Source organism: Pyxicephalus adspersus, chromosome 5 (genome assembly GCF_032062135.1).
Source record: "Pyxicephalus adspersus chromosome 5, UCB_Pads_2.0, whole genome shotgun sequence".
Lineage (NCBI taxonomy): Eukaryota > Metazoa > Chordata > Amphibia > Anura > Pyxicephalidae > Pyxicephalus > Pyxicephalus adspersus.
Window position 1 is genome coordinate 145,209,653 of NC_092862.1, and position 17,598 is coordinate 145,227,250.

Genomic DNA, 17,598 nt, shown 5'->3' on the forward strand with positions numbered 1-17,598 from the left:
GGGTTGGTACACAATACAGAGGCTGACACCCACCTACAACTTCTTCACACCTAGCTTAACAGCAGCATTCCCTCCGGCCCTTTTAGCTGGGCGCACCACCCAGCACTTTTCAGAAACCACCCAGTAGTTTTTGATTTGGATCACAATACAGGGGTCATCACCCGGCTACAGCTTCTTCCCAAAAAATTCTGGGATAAACACTGCTAAGGTAATGCTTTTTCCTGCCTGCAGCTTCAGCTCAAGTTAAGTAAAGTCACTGAAGCTCGTTGGACCCCTTTACCTAATGACCAGCCAAACCTTCAATCCATCAAAATGCAGCCCCTCCATCCAGACTACAATAACAGAAGGCACAACATACCTCGGGCCCCGCAAAATACAAAGTTCTCAATATATTAAAGCTGATTAATGATCCGTCCACGAATCAGGCTGGCAGGTACATTGTAAATATTTGGTTAACTTTTCTCTCTGCCTTTTTTGCGTTATTAATCTTTGCATTGATCACTCTCAGCTCATAAATCTCCCAATTTCAGCCGAGAAAGGCCGGAACGCTCGCTATTATTTCAGGTTTGTGTGGTCAGTCCACCATTATGGCATTTTTTAACATTATCACTTTATTATTTCCAATTTTTGTTATGTAATAGCGTTCTCTCTGTTCCATCTGACTGAGGAACAACTTGGTAATGTCGGGGATAAAATGTCCCCGTAGCAGCTCATTTGTATCCAGCTGGAGGGCTCGGGGCTAGAACCCCTCTAACCACATCTCTGTACAAATATTGTCAGGGCTTCTATGACACCTCCGTGTGCCATGTCAGCCCCAATGACCTGTCAGTTCAGAGACCTCAGACACCCATTGGAGGCTCAATAACAAAGAGGGCCCCGGGGCCCAGACCAACTCTTGGAATATTGCCTCGCTCTATGTGTGCTTTACTATTGTACCAATCATGCCAAATTCTCACACGGCAGCACCTTATTATAAATACCAAAAATTAAAGATTTACTGATTTGTAAACAAATATTTAAAGCTGAAATGCATGCAAAATTATTTTCGCCCTCCTTCCCCTTACATAAAATTAATATTACACAGTATATAGCGCCAACATATTACGCAGCACTGTACAAAGTCCATAGTCATGTCACTAGCTCAATGATGCTCGCAGTCTAATGTCCCTACCATAGTCATCTGTCATTACCACAGCAGAGGTTTATAGCTCACGGGGCAGCACGGTGGCTCAGTGGTTAGCACTCTGGCCTTTGCAGCGCTGGGTCCCAGGTTTGAATTTCGGCCAGGACACTGTCTGCATGGAGTTTGCAGGTTCTCCCCGTGTTTGCTTGGGTTCCCTCGGGTTCTCTGGTTTCCTCCCACATTCCAAAAACATGCAGATAGGTTAATTGGCTTCCCCGAAAACCTTAGACCATGGTAATTATATAATATGATTGGGACATTAGATTGTGAGATACTTTGAGGGAAAGCTAGTGACATGACTATGGACTTTGTACAGTGATACGTAATATGTTAAGCACTATATGAATACCGTGTAATATTAATAATAATTTTATATCGGGAATGAACAAAACTTTACCTTAACGCCCACAGCTGCTGGCCATCTCCTTCCACTTCACTGCTCTCGTGCAGCTGTCAGAAGCCCTGCTGTTGCCATCCCAGTCAAGTGTTCTCCTCGGCCCCTTTTAACTGGGGGCATCAACCGACACTTTTCAATACCCACCCAGTTGTTTTTAGATGGTTACTGTAGAGTCAGGTCACAATACAGGGGGCCGCCACACATCTACAGCTTCTTCCCCCCCAAAATCTGGGGAAAATACTGCAGTCTATAAGTTTTGCACTGTACGGGATGGTGGTAAGGCAGTGACCACACTCTGCAGCATTGGGCAGCAGAGGATGCAGGAGCAAGGGACAAGGTAAGTCCTCTTCTGAAAGCATCATCCCCTAGACAGGTGAGCTTAACCCCATTAATCCCTGCACTGGGGAAGGTAGTTCATTAAAAGAGAAAAAAAAATTAACTGAAGCTCAGAATACCAGAGAAACCAGATTTTTTTTTTCACTCATGTATATGTGAAAGTGACCAGCTTACCTTCTATTCACCAGAGGTACCAAAGGCAATAAAGAGGAACCATCATCGAAATAAAAAATGCCGATCTCACAGCGCATACACAGTCCAGTCTCAGGCATGTGCAGAAGGAAAAGCCCGGAGCTTCTGGGGTAAAGTGACATATGTATTGGGCAGGGTCCTCTCCTCCTGTATCACTGTCTGTATTAGTCTGTCATTTGCAATCCCTATTTAATGTACAGCGCTGTGTAATATGTTGGCACTATATAAATCCTGTTTATCAATAATAATAATAATAGTAATAATTGGTTCCTGAGTGTGGTCACATAGAGCGTCAGTATTCTCCATAAACAGGAAGTGCAGATGATAGAGGGTCAGCTGACTGCGAGCCTTCAGATTTTAATTTAAAGTGATTATCACAGCTGATGGTCAGCATTAATGTGTTATAACTCTCCCTGTCGTCACAAGTTATGTAAAAGACTAGTTGGGAGCCCCAGGGGTGGGGCCAAGTGTGAACCTCCTACACCCATGAGTATGTACCCTACTGGTCACCTGACTGGCTGGCTAACCAATTGTTAAGCCTTCAAGAGAGAGGCAGCTATCACATGGACCGTGCTCAGCTTCAAAAAAGGAAGTCATCACTAAGACTTTGTGTCTTTAAGATTAAGCTGCATACAAAAAGGGAATCTGCCCCACTTCCCTCTCCCTCCTCTAGATCAAGTCCCAGCATTATAATGTTTCTTACCTTCCTAGGTGGTGACAAACAGCTTCCGATACCCCCTATGACATCCTAACCAAGCTTGCAAGCGCAGCACTAGTCACGTTAGGTTGTACTGAAGTATGCATGCCCCCAGAACTACATCTCCTAAAAGCCCTTTTACTACAGAATGTGGTCAGGATCTGGAGCATAGGTTTGTTTGGTAAGAAATTAATTTATGTACATGTAGAGGGACAGAGAGGGTGGGGGCTAAAGTCCTCTAATGCAACAGACAAGGATGATCACCTCTGTCTTACGCTTACACTGGAATCTGCCTGTGGTGGTAAAGTTAGAACTCATTGGGGAATACTAATTGGACCTTATGATACTCACATGGCTGCAGTATTTGCTCTACAGCACTAGCAATTTACTGATTGGTTTTCTGAAATTGTTTCTTACAGCATTAAAACTGCTAAAATACAGAAGACCTAAACTAGGGCAAAACTGAACCATTTACAGGGGTTCAGGAAACAATATGCAAAAATATAATTTTCATTCCCCATCATTTATTACCTTTCGGAGTTCCCAGGCTTCTGACTCTGAGACCTCCTGGTCCTGCATGACGGCCTCGGCCTGTCCTCCAGCCATTGGCCCCGTTTTCACTATTGTATCCAGAAGCCAGGAATCTGAAAGAGGGAAAAAATAGTGCTCAGTTGTCGCCATCTGGTGGACACAATGATCAATGCAGCACCAAATAGATCTCCCACTGGATGATATTTTATCTCTGCACTGTGTAAAATAAACCAATTGCAATTTTGTTTAACAAATTTTCTTCAAACACCCTTCTTGCCTGTCAGTGCTGCTGATATCCTGCAGCCTCATTCATTCTTATAGATATACATACATGAGGTCGGTCTATGAAATAATGACACTGATATAACTTTTATTTATTTCTATGACAGTTCGAATGCTTGTCCCTTTCAATATTCCTTCACAATGAAGCACCAATGCCGTCTTGTTTCCCACAGGTGGAAGGTAAAGAGCAGATCAGTTTTGGATTTTTTTTTCTTTCCTGCATCCATTCACACAAAGCATGTTCCTTTAATCATCAATTTCAATTTAGGAAAAAGTGCCAAGGTGCCAAATCTGGTGAATATGGAGAATGTTCCAGCGTAGTAATGTGTTTGTAATGCAGCACCAAATAGATCTCCCACTGGATGATATTTTATCTCTGCACTGTGTAAAATAAACCAATTGCAATTTTGTTTAACAAATTTCATTCAAACACCCTTCTTGCCTGTCAGTGCTGCTGATATCCCGCAGCCTCATTCATTCTTATAGATATACATACATGAGGTCGGTCTATGAAATAATGACACTGATATAACTTATTAGTATTTATTTCTATGACAGTTCTAATGTTTGTCCCTTTCAATATTCCTTCAGAATGAAGCACCAATGCAGTCTTGTTTCCCACAGGTGGAAGGTGAGGAGCAGATCAGTTTCTGATGTTTTTTTTCTTTCCTGCATCCATTCACACAAAGCATGTTCCTTTAATCATCAATTTCAATTTAGGAAAAAGAAAAAATTCCCAAGGTGCCAAATCTGGTGAATATGGAGAATGTTCCAGCGTAGTAATGTGTTTGTTGGTCACAGAAAGTGCTGTGTGAGAAGGAGCATTGTCGGACTTTTTTGATTCTTGGTGATGAAGGTGTTTCCAGTGACTGCGGTTTTGTTTCAGCATCATACTGGAAGATCCCAGTTTCTGTGATGACTTCATGGAAAAGGTTCAGCTCCACCTCAAGTTGCTGCAGAAAGTCAGCGCAAGTTTCCTTGCAGCATGCTTTTCATTTTGGTGTGAAATTTTACTAAAAATGTCAAATTGATAACTTTTATACTTCTGATGATTTCAGCACGAGGAGAAACACATCCGCAATAATCGGTGATTGACAACAAACTAAATATAGAAAGTGCCCGGGTTTGTCCTGCATGTTTGGAGAAGTTTACATAATCATGGCGAGAGATCAGAATCATCTCACTGCTCTGTATATGAGATAGGAACACAATCTCCTTATTCCATAGACCTCATATACACACACATGTATGTATTTCCTGTGTCATCTCTGTCTTTTCCCTGCTCCCTGTACAATTATTATTACGGCAGGTATAAGTGAATCACAAGAATTCCTACACAGAATACAAAGCTTTCAGCGTGTACACATAGTTGGAGTTTGATAACCATGAGGTGCTGCAGTTACCATAAACTAATCTGTGATTTATTTTCGGGGAATATGAATAACAGAACTTTGCCGCCTTTCATTTTTTAAACAAGGTGACAGCCGCTGGTGGATGAAAGCAGAGCCCACAAAGAGCTCATTTCAGTGAATGCAAAATATCAATCAGGAAGTTCTTGGATGGTGACAAGGACAAATAACACATTAACCCGGGTGATGGCTGGCGCTGATATTCAGGGAATGGAGAGGACACGAGGTTGGTTAATGTTTGTGGAGGAGCCATTAGCTGCCTAATAATTGAAATACAAAGCACTTGGAAAGGAAAATTCCCTCCGGGTAGAATAGGGCCTGGAATGGTCGGCAGGCGGTGCTGGGGATCAGATTCAGTGACTGGAGTGTCAATTCTGAATTAGGATAACGATCCCTGATGTTTCCAGGTTACAATGTATACTGGAAGATATTCTTTCAGGGACTTTTTCTGTATCCGCTGGCCTTTTCCTATAACAGAAGAATGCTGAAAATAGTCCACAGCTACCTACAGACAATCACAATGCAGCAGATGGGTTAGGATGGCCGTGTGGAGGTTTCCAAAGTTTATACATCCTACAAGTGGACCTGTCAGTAGCATTATGATTACATTTCTGAAGCCTCCCAATATACATAAATTGTGTTTTTTTACCCGCCTCAGTCTCACAATAACTCAGACTGCAAAACAAATAGAGATTACGCTGAGGGGAAAAAAAGGAGGATGTGGGGAGAAGAGGAGAGAAGGGATAACAAAGAGGAAAAGTACTGGGGAGGTAATGATGGAAATGAGGAGAGGGAACAAAGGAGATTAATATGAGAAGGAAAGGAGAGAAGAGGGGGAGTTGGAGAGAGGAGAGTTGGAGGAGTCCAAGGAAGGGTGATATAGAAAGGAAAGGGGATAGAGAGCGAGAGAGAGGGGAGAGAGAGACAGCGAGAGAGCGCAGACAGAGAGCGAAGAGAGAGGGAGCGCAGACAGAGAGCAAAGAGAGAGAAGAGAGAGAGCGCAGGCAGAGAGCGAAGAGAGAGGGAGCGCAGACAGAGAGCAAAGAGAGAGAAGAGAGAGAGCGCAGGCAGAGAGCGAAGAGAGAGTGAGCGCAGAGAGCGCAGGCAGAGAGCGAAGAGAGAGAGAGAGCGCAGGCAGAGAGCGAAGAGAGAGAGAGAGCGCAGGCAGAGAGCGAAGAGAGAGAGAGAGCGCAGGCAGAGAGCGAAGAGAGAGAGCGTAGACTGAGAGCGAAGAGAGAGAGCGTAGACTGAGAGCGTAGACTGAGAGCGTAGACTGAGAGCGTAGAGAGAGAGCGTAGAGAGAGAGCGAAGAGAGAGAGCGAAGAGAGAGAGCGAAGAGAGAGAGCGAAGAGAGAGAGCGAAGAGAGAGAGCGCAGACAGAGAGCGCAGACAGAGAGCGCAGACAGAGAGCGCAGACAGAGAGCGCAGACAGAGAGCGCAGACAGAGAGCGCAGACAGAGAGCGCATGAATGATGGATAAGACAGTGAAGGGGTTACAGGCGCCCTGGTTATGATGTTTTGTTCTGTGACATCACTGTGGGATGTTGGTGGATAACCCTTTCCTGAGGAGGCTTCCTCCACCCTGCAGCCCCGACCTGCTCTCAGCCCACTCTGGATGGAAATGTTCCACGCTGTGGTCACTGCCGCCGTCTGCTTTGAATTACTGAACAAGATCCGCACATTCTGTGTTATGGGGAGAGGAGCTCAGCTGCTCAGAATGGTGATGGTGCGCAGAGATTTCCCATCTTAGAAATCAAACACAAATACATTGTGGGAGCTCCCCATATACTGCAATTTCATTTATGCTTTAATCCAGTGTTTCCCATCCAGGGTTCCTCCAGGGGGGACTAGCGATTCCTGGCGCAATGAGCAGTTTGCACGTCTCAGGTCAGTTTTGGTAATCCCCCAAAATAGCTGGGTGGATACTGGAAAGTGCCAGGTGGTGCACCCAGCTAAAAGAGGGCAAAGGGTATGAAAAGCATGCACATATATTGCAAGATGCCCCTAAAATCCTTGGGCACTCTGATCTGAACTACCTGACCAGCTCCTATTAAAAGCTTACCCATTTTCCTTCTGTAGAGTCCCAGGTTTTGATGGCCAGTTTTACTAACCATGTTATAAACATTAAAAAGCACTAATTTGAACAAAGAGTATATGGGGAAATATTGGGCAACATATTGTGGGTTTCTTATTATAATAAGGTAAAGAATCCCCCAATATTTTGGATATCTATAGCAGTAATAAATAATCAGAATTTTTGCCATTTGAATGCTCGGTGTTGTCACCAGTTTTATGGAGATCTGTTGCCATCTAGTGGTCGATATAGGAATGGCAGCGTCACAATGGGGATTCTAGGCTGTTGGCTTCACCAAGGTGGGGCTCCTAACATTCAGGATTTCCACATAGCACGGCTTCCAACTACAACAATAAAAGTGCAGGTGGGGGCCTGGGTGTCAGAAATATCAACACATTGAGTCAGATGAACAGGGAGCGGACAAATTGTCAGAGGAAGTTGAACAGGCTCCTCGTAAATGTTGACAATTGCCCTTGGCCGACACCATCGTCAGACAATCACACCGGGTTTTATAAACGTTTTCAAGCGCCAAGTAAAAAGTTCACAAACTCCAGAGCATTACAAGGAGCTGGGAATACAGGGAAAGTGTTGCATATTCTAAGTTATCAAACATTACCCAAAATTATTTTTGACTTGCATGGGTTTACATACTTGCTCTGTCATAGTTTGGTAACTTTTATGTATTTGTTTCTGTTTCTGGGTGGTTACTGAAAAGTAGGATCACAATACAGGGAAACTGTACAAAGGGGAGCAAAGTATAGGGGGGGAGAAAGCTGACAGAATTATCTGGGTTACTGGATTTCTGTGGCAACAACTGGGACCACTAAATAGCCCTAATTTAATAAAGCTCTCCAAGGGTAGAGAGGATACACTTTCATCAATGAAGCTGGGTGATCCAGCAAACCTGGAATGGATCTGGTGCAAGATTGAAAACATTTGCTAACAAAAAATGACTTAAGAAATCCATTCCAGATTTGCTGGATCACCCAGCGTCACTGATGAAAGTGTATCCTCTTAATACTTGGAGAGCTTTAATAAATCAGACCCGATGTGTCATGTGTTGCTCTGACCACTTTCTGACCACCCACCTACAGCTTCTTACCACCCAGCTTGGGGAGAATAGCGCAGAGTCCCCTTAATGACCCTGGAGAAAGAAAAAAAGCGTTTCTGCCCCGGTGAAAATTTCATAAGGATCACATTGTCCACAGGTTAGTATGAAAGACCTATGTTTAGTCCTAAAATTCCAAGGGCCAATGCCTGGGATGCAGACTGGGATAATTTTAGCATAGGGAGCTGTGACAACATCTCTTCCTAGACAGACAGACAGCCATTAATCCCGGGATTAGCAGCAGCTGCATCCGGGTTTTATCACGTTATGACCCCAGCGGGGGGAGATTGAGACTGCACGGTGGTATGTCAGGCAGGGAGAGCTGAGAGAGAGGAGGTGAGGAAATCACTTTATTCTGACAGATTTCTGAAACTCAACCTGGATAAAACAGAACTAACCATCTTCTCCCCCTCACATTCCAAATCTCCCCCTGACATATTCCTAACTGTTATAACATTGTCATCCGTCCCTCCCCTCAGGCACGCTGTATTGGCATCACCTTCGATTCTGCCTTCTCATTTACCCCCCATATTCAGGACATTTCCAGGTCCAGTCACTTTCACCTGCGCAAGATCTCCAAAATCTGCCCCTAGCTGTTCCGGGACCACCAAACTCCTTGTACATGCTCTTATCTCTCGTCTGGACTACTGTAACCTCCTCCTCTGGTATTCCACAAACCCGACTCTCCTCCTCTCTCCTCTCTAACTCCTTCTCACCTACTTACCACAGCCTTCCCACCACTTCCCTTCTGCTGCCCTTCATTGTAGTTCTCTCCATTGGCTTCCATTTCACCTTAGAATCAAATTCATCCCCTGTACTTTGCCTTCAAATCCCTCCACAGCTCTTCTCCCACTTACCTTTCTGACCTGATAGGAAAATCTCCCCATAGCCGCTCTCTCCACTCTTCCAATGACCTGCTAATGACTTCCTCACTCATAACCTCATCACACAGCTCCAAGACTTTTCTAGAGCTGCTCGACTCTCTGGAATGGTCTCCTTCTCCTTTCTGCACATTTAAAAGAGCCCTCAAAACCCAACGATTAAACCTCACTTACAACTTCTGTTGCTTAAACCCTCACTACTCACCCACCATTCCATATCCCCCTCCTATTGTGTGATACTTCCCACACCTCCTAGATTGTAAGCTCTTCTGGCCAGGGTCCTCTCTTCCTCCTGTTTCACTGGATGTGTCTGTCCGTCATCTGCAGCCCCTATTTAATGTACAGCGCTGTGTAATATGTTGGCAATTTAAATACTGTTTAATAATAATATTAATAATTCCAGAGCACAGCTAACTGTCCAGTACCTTCTGCTAAGAATTATGGAGAAATAACTGAACCACCTCACAACCGTCTCCATCATAATTTATACTAAGATTAACACAGTTTAGGGTGCATGAAACTGAACACTAGAAAAATGCCATAAAATACCTGTCTCACCTGTCTGCCATCCTGGGCTGCACTGATCCTTTGGAGAGCTCCTATACTTCTCACTAAACATGGCGGCCTCCTCATGAAAATCCATCTTCTTCTCATATTGCATTTCTAACAGAGGTAAAACGTCCGGCAGTTTGGCTGATAAAATCCTGTATGTGATGTCTGGTTTGCCGATAAATCTCTGGCGGACAATAATCTCGTGTCCTGTCATCGCCTTTATATCATCCACATCCTGCCGCTCGTATCTATGAAGGAGCCGAAAATTACAGTCTGCAATCTCCATTGCAGATAGGAGAACGGTCAGCTTTCCTGGCTTCACGGTATGGTCCGGGTGATGGGAGAAAATTATTGGTATGGTGATGATGACACCCTCCTTTCCGCCGTGATGGTCACCGGACGCTTCTTTGGTGCCGCTAAATCTCTTCCATGGATTGCCACTGAAGGGCCACCAAACTGGGGCTTCCAACACTGATAACAGTCTGTCAAATAAAGGAACAAAAAGATAAAAATTATTATTTATTAAATATAATTTAATATTTATATAGCGCCAACATATTATGCAGCGCTGTACATTAAATAGCGGTTGCAAATGACAGACAGATACAGAGAGTGACACAGGAGGAGGAGAGGACCCTGCCCCAAAGAGCTTACAATCTAGGAGATGGGGGAAGTATCACACAATAGGAGGGGGATATGGAATGGTGGGAAGTAGTGAGGGTTTAGGAGACAGAAGAAGACGGGTAGGTGAGGGTGAAGCGTTGGGATTTGAGTGCTCTTTTAAATGAGCAGTAAGTAGGAGCAAGCTGAAAAGGGCGAGGAAGACCATTCCAGGGAGTCGGGGCAGCTCTAGAAAAGTCTTAGTGCATGTGATGAGGTTATGAGTAAGGAAGTCATTAGTAGGTCATTGGAGGAGCGAAGAGAGCGACTACGGGGGGGATTTTTTACTAGGTCAGAAAGTTAAGTGGGGCAAGAACTGTGGAGGGATTTGAAGGCAAAGCATTGCTTGAATTTGGTGAAATGGAAGTCAATGAAGAGAAAAACAAAGAGCAGCAGCAAAAGAGGAGTGGGACGGTAGGTTGGAAGGATGGAAGAGTCTGGCTGTAGAATTCATAATAGATTGTAGAAGACAGAGTCGGGTTAGTGGAATACCAGAGAGGAGGATGTTGCAGTAGTCCAGATGAGAGGTGACAAAAGCATGTGTACAAGGAGTTTGGTAGTCTCTGGGGACAGGTAGGGGCGGATTTTTGAGATGTTGTGCAGATGAAAGTGACAGGACCTAGAAATGTTCTGAATATGAAAATAAAATACAAAATATATCACTTAGAAATGCATTGCAAATCCCCATTATATCTGACCAATGACATGTGACTATTCTTCTATTACAAACAGAAGATCAGGATTGGGAGGGGGGGTGGGCAAATAGCTTTTAGAACTATAAATATAAGTGAACAGCATCAAATTCATGTAATATTGCTTCTGCATCGTGGACTCAAATGGAAACTGGAAACAGTATATGAGCTGGGACATAGGGGGTGCAGATTAGGCACCCTGGCACACTTTACCTTCACGTATTTGCATTGCAGCTGATTCATTTTAAAGGACAATTTGGGCTTAATAAATTCTGAAAGGAGAAAATCCTTTTGTGTCCTTAGGTCTTAGTTCAGGGTATGGTCAGGATGATGGGAGAAAATGATTGGTATGGTCACGATGACACCCTCCTTCCCATGGTGAGAGTCCTTAGGTCCAGGTCACAGGTTTGCTTCAGGTTAGTTTTAGGAAGAAGAAGCCATGTGGACAAAAATACAAAATCTGCTTTTGCTCTATTTGTTTCTAAAGCAACCCTGTACCCTGCTGGGCTCTGTGGTTTCCTGAACCCCATACAGTACTACAGTGGGGACACCTGAAGGAATGCTGAAGAATCTTCTTCCAGCAGGACTGCAGTGGGTTGGTAAGTATTAAACAGTAATATCCTGCGGCAGGGATTACTGAAAAGTGCTGGGTGTTGCACCCAGGTAAAAGAGTCTGGGGAAAACAGTGGATTGGATGAAGAGGTTGTTAAAGCTGAGGGAATAAGCAGAGGTGAGTTTACTTTTGCTTTGATGGTGCCTTTGAGTGGCATTTTAGGGCTGCCAATAGACTACAAGGGCGGGGCATAGACAGAGCAGATGTGATTGGCAGGGCTTGAAAAAGGCAGAGATCAGGTAGCTCAAGGCAGCTTTCACCAATCTATTATAGCGATTATTCAGGACAGAAGAAAGCTTTCCATCAACGGAAATTCAAATGTGTAAGGCTCGGTAATCACCCTAAAACAGCTGGGTGGTTACAGAAAAGTGCCGGGTGGTGCGCCCAGCTAAAAGAGTCCGGGGAGAACAATGCAGCAAGGTCGCTCAACTACTTCTTTGCTGGCAGCCCCCCTTGTGGCACTTTATTCCTTCTCAGAAGCAAAGGGGCAACAATATCATCAAGTATATTTATTTATTTGGCACAACACCAATCTTCTTTTGCACTACACAATCTTGTGTCAAGACATGTTCCATAATATCCAATTTATTGTACAGCGCTGTGTAATATGTTGGCGCTATATAAATCTTGTTTATTAATAATAATGAATTCTAGAGAAACGTTGTTGCTGGCACAAAATCGGCAAGAAGTCAGGATGAAAAATATAGCACTTTGTACAACCTTGGCTGACAATTATCTGCTAATGAATGCAACTACTTTTATTATTATGAATTTTAATTAGCTTCCTTTTTGGATTTCTAGAAATGTTTTTTGTGCTCCAATTACCATAACAGACAGACAGAGATGAGGCGATAACTCTTGTGATCCCAGCACACCCCTGTCTGACAGTCTCTTCTGCATATCTCTGGTGAAATCAGGACAGAATTGCTTTCACAGCTCTCCTTGGCTACACAGCAGGCTGTCCTTTTAAAACAACTGGAGAGTCTCCAGAGAAAATATTGACCCAGCTTTTAATTCCTTCCTCACTTGAAAAAGAGCAACTGCCCCATGGTAATGAAATGCGGGTTGGTTCAAACTTTTTGTTAGAAAATTACCTGCGCCAGAGCCTGGGCAGAGGTGCAGAGATGTGAAGGGGTCCTGCAGACCAGCTGGCACTAAAATATACTTTGTCTGCATTCATCTGACACCTTTATAACAACAGCGGGATTTCTCTGAACTCCATTCCCGCAGTAGGAGGATATTCAAGTTTCTTTTTCAGCCCAAAGAAGGAAAAGGGCTACTCCAATTTAAAGAGGAGCTGTAGCCTAATGTTTTGTATTTCTTTATAGACATGCATGGAACAGATCACGTAACCCTTTCATGATCAATGTATGTCCCTAGATGTTTAAACTAAACTGATCAGCATCAGTCTGGTATACATGGCATTAGCTCTGCCGTCTAATTTGCACATTTTTAATTTGTCTTGGTTCTTTTTAAAACTTTGGTCCTACATATTCAGTGTTCTCCCCGGACCCTTTTGGCTGAACGCATCACCCCGCACTTTTTAGTAACCACCTGGTAATACTTGGGCTGCAACCTGCCTACAATTTTTTTACCACCTAGCCTAAAAAATTTTTGGGTTGAACACTGCATATTTGCACATCAGGTCATGGAAAGCTTTCTTCTGTCCTGAATAATTGCTATTAGTTTTTCTTCCACGTTGGAAAATCAGTAATACATTGGTGACGCTGTCTCGTGCTCCCTGATCTCTGCCTTATTTCAGATCTTATAGGCTAGGAGGGTCATCAAGCCCTGCCAATCGCATCTGCTCTGTCTATGGCCCCATCCCTATAGTCTATTGGCTGCCCTAAAATGCAACGCACCATCATAACTTGAATGCAAAAGTAAATTTACCTCTCTTACCTTACTCCTTCAGCAGCAACAACCTCTTCACCCAATCCAGTTTCCTCTGCAGCCTCTTTTAGCTGAGTACACTACCCGGCACTTTTCAGTAATCCCCCCGCTGTTTTTGAGTGGTTACTATAAAGTTGGGTCACAATACAGGGGCCACCACCCACCTACAGATTCTTCCCACCGAGCACTAAAACCATTGAGTTGGCATAATGAAGGGCAATACACCTGCTTTGTGTTTCTGTTTACTGTAAATGGCACCACAACATAAACACTATGTGATCAGGCATACTTTTAGATTTTGTTTTAAAATGCTGCAGCAATTAGTTAAAAGGAGCAGAATGTATTATACTGTATCAGTGGTCGCCAACCTTTTGAATGTCATGGACGACTAATTGCGCATGCGCAGGGAGCTGTGTGTCACTCAAAGGGGAAGAAATTTCCCCTTTGATGATGTCATGATGCCAGAACCTGCCCACTCTCTCATCGCACGTCTGAGCCTACGATGGGAGAGTGGGTGGGTTGTGTCCCTGGACCTTCATTAGCCTGTGATCAATATGGGGGACATGGGACCACCAAAACCTTCTCGTGGACCATCAGTTGGCGACCGCTGTATGACATCACACTACAGATAAACAGTATTGTTCTATATTTGCACACTTACCTGTCGGCAGTGGTCATGTCAGCTTCTATTTTGTTCAGGTCCTTCATTATGTGGTCAAACTGCTCCCCCTGGTGGTGAAGCACCCTGGTGGTATCTTCCAGCCTCTTCTGGGATCTGGAGACAATATTAATGAGTTCCCTTCCCTTTGATGTTTTGGTGTTTTCCTGTTCCCCCCGCGGTGACAGCAGCTGCTCCCTCCAGAAATGTTCCAGGATGGTGAAGACAGCAGTTCGGTTGGGGAGGAGAGAGCTGAACCAATGTTTGGCATTGTCCCTCTCCAGCACTGTAATGGAACTGAAGATATAACTAGAGGATTCTTTCTTTATCTCACATATGCTGGATAAGTGAAAGTTGACTAGGAAAGTCTCTGCTTTGTCTTCTTTGAACCTCAGGTGAGTGGGAGTCAGCGAGAGGCGGCCGGGGAGCCATCGCCGCTCACTGTTCAGGTAGTAAGAACAGGACCAAGTCTGAACAGGAACTTGTTTATTCATTGGTTTGGCCGGAGCCGGGGGGTGCCCTTGCCAGGAAATCAGCGAGCTTTCGGTCTGATTAAAAAACGAGACACAGAATACATCACTTGCATTATACGGGATCAGGCATTGAAAAATATTAAACAGACATATTGGGTCTGATTTATTAAAGATATTCAAGACTGAGGGTGATACAATATCATGGGAGAAGCTGGGTGATCCAGCAAACCTGCAATGGATTTCTTAAAAATCCTTTCCTTGTTTTTGGCAAATGTTTTCAACCCTCGACCATATCCATCCATGGTTTGCTGGATCACCCAGATTCTCCTATGATAGTCTTGGAGAGTTTTAATAAATCAGATGAGAAAAGAAACAAATTCACTGGTTGGTTTTGGTACAACTTTTTTTTAGTTTTGGATAAGGTGGGTAAGGGCTGGACACCTGTCTGTGCCCCCTCTGGGGAGATTAACCCCCTCTGGTGGTCATTGGGGCATAATGTGAAAGGGAATAAGAATAAAGGGGAAGTCTTTCAAAGTGGCTTGAGTCTGGGGACCAGGAGATTTCCCTCAATTTAAAGAACAAAAGCTCCATTTATTTAGATATCAAACATTTAAAAATTATTATTATTGATTTGTATTTACATAGCACCAACATATTACTCAGCACTGTACAAAGTAATGCAACTCAACACATTGAACCAATGAGAGTGGCCTCATTGGTTAGGTTGGAAATTTTTACCCAGAATTTATATAGCACCATCATATAGCATAGTGCTGTACAAAGTCCATAGTTATGTCACTAGCTGGCCTTCACAGGAGCTCACAATCATATGTCATTAATACAATCTAAGGTCACTTTTAGGCGGAAGCCAAATAACCGAATGGGCATGGTTTTTGGAATGTTGGAAGAAACCGAAGTACCCGAAGGAAACTCACACAAACCTGGGGAGAACCTGCAAACTCCATGCAGATAGTGTCCTGGCCGAGATTCCAACCTGGGACCCAGCGCTGAAAAGTCCTAACAACTGAGCCACCATGCTGCCTTAATATCAGGCGATATCCCCTCTACAATAAGCATTCAGCATTGGTTGGCTTCCCTTGCAGGTGCTAAGAATGATTGAACTTCTGCACGGCTGGGCAGGATTTACGTCATTCGAACCAATCATAATGACTGATGTTTGGAATGCGAAAATTAAGAAGGCAGAATGGTGGCGCCTGTAATGAAATGGGGACAGTACGACTTAGTTCTCCTTTAAATAGATTTCTTGTTTTGTCTACAGGACAGAAGGAGTGCAGCAAAAAAATTTAAAATAAATTACACTTTCCAAAACCAAGAAACCTCCCCCGGCCTCTACAGAATGGTACTTACCAGGATCTCAGTGCTTCCCGCTGGCTCTGCCCCTCGTTTACATCCAGCAGCCCCTGAGCAGCAAAGCCCCCTCTATGTTCTTCTATGGGGTGGGTAGGTGAGCCACACACGGAGGGAGGGGGGTTGGATCCTTCCACAATCTGCCCAAAACAAAACATTCAGATTTTGGCTTTAGAATCACATAAATGTTACACAAAATACACCCTCACACCTGAGCCAATGTGAGAATTCACTAGTGACAATTCTCATCTGATAATGGCCCAAGGGCTGATATCTGACGAGAATCTGGAGTGTGTACAGCGCTCGTTGTCCTGGCCAATCCTAGGACAAGGAATGATCATAGGGGAGAGAGCACAGCAGGGTGCTGCTCCATCATTCTCCCCTCTCCATTGAGCAGAGTGGTGATGTATGTACAGCACTTGTTCATGCATTGTTCAGGTCTTTTGTCGTTGTTTTTTGTCGTTGAAAAGGTGAAAGTTCCATTCCAATGACAATTATGGCACGTGTGTACCCAGTCTAAGGTGAAAATGTCAAAAGGGATTGCTTAGATTCAGAAAAAAAATATTGCTCCCTTGGTGCCAAAAGAGAGAAAGGAGGACACCCCATGACCCAGCCAGAGTAAGATGGATTCATGCAAGCAGATGAGAGTAGAACTGCCAGCATGCGTCCTCTAAAATATCAATGCCCCAGCCATTAAATGCAGCTACAATCTCCATATCGAATATCTATGATCACATGACATGCAAAAAGTCTAGAGACCCCAAAAACTCAACTGAGTCAAAGCAGAGATTCACCACAGCCGGCTTGGTTCTGCTATCAATCAGAGAGAGGCCGTCTGAAGGCAAACAGGTCCTGGTTTATAAAAGTGCTCTATGTACCGGCAGTATGGATTTCATCGTATGACTAAACCATAGCTCCATGCAGATGGGGTGGGATTTGTTATTGCAGGACAGGCGATGTCTTCTTTGCAATAAAGCATACTCGTCTGTCCGCCATGTTTGCAGAGATACGCATGCGCAGATGGGCACCTGATGCCCGGGTATGTCAGGTATCCTGCTGGAACTGAATAATGGGGCACGGGCAGGGGTTACGTCATTCTGACCCAGCCAATCAGGTTGATTGGGATCCTGGAAAGGGACCTGGGGGATGGTGGCAGCTCCTGCAATGGGGCGGTGACATAAAAATTGGGTTTTTATATTGCAGATGAACCCCCAGGGAACAATGTACATGAATATAAATAATAATGTGTGACCAATGGGAGGTATTTGTATGAGGCTCAGCACTGAACCCTCTGTAGGTCAGGCCTCAGCTTCCAGCAGCAGCTTCGCACACAGGAACACTGGCAGGATCACACTTACAACTCCCCATAGGTCTAGGTGGTATTTGTAGTTCAGCAGCTGAGCCTCCCTACCGATCCCCGGAGCTCCCCCGGTCGGCGCTCACCTCCCGGTTGCTTTTGTTTTACTTTTCAGAGTGACGTCACATTGCAGGTCAGCTGATCATCCCGTGTGCACTCGGGAACTCCATCCGCCCGGAAACATGAGTTGGTTGCATTGGATCCGGGTAAGAATGAAGGCGGGCCCTGGGGGTCACTGGGGG

At 44.4% G+C, this 17,598-nt stretch overlaps 1 protein-coding gene across 4 annotated transcripts in view; it reads right to left on the reverse strand.

The window, feature by feature from the left end:
- The window catches only part of SNAP47 (synaptosome associated protein 47), a 26,790-nt gene extending 9,259 nt beyond the window's left edge, over positions 1–17,531 (reverse strand). Inside the window, exons 1-5 of one of the 4 annotated variants that reach the window (XM_072413031.1) lie at positions 17,443–17,531; positions 16,000–16,139; positions 14,162–14,706; positions 9,640–10,124; positions 3,337–3,449 (exon numbers count right to left, since the gene is read on the reverse strand). In XM_072413031.1, coding sequence (XP_072269132.1) covers positions 3,337–3,449; positions 9,640–10,124; positions 14,162–14,652 — 1,089 coding nt within the window. In that variant the 5' untranslated portion in view covers positions 14,653–14,706; positions 16,000–16,139; positions 17,443–17,531. Of the gene's footprint in view, positions 1–3,336; positions 3,450–9,639; positions 10,125–14,161; positions 14,707–15,999; positions 16,140–17,357 lie in introns of all 4 variants that reach the window. The other 3 variants (XM_072413033.1, XM_072413030.1, XM_072413032.1) reach the window with 3 other exon arrangements.
- Positions 17,532–17,598: the final 67 nt, after the last annotated feature.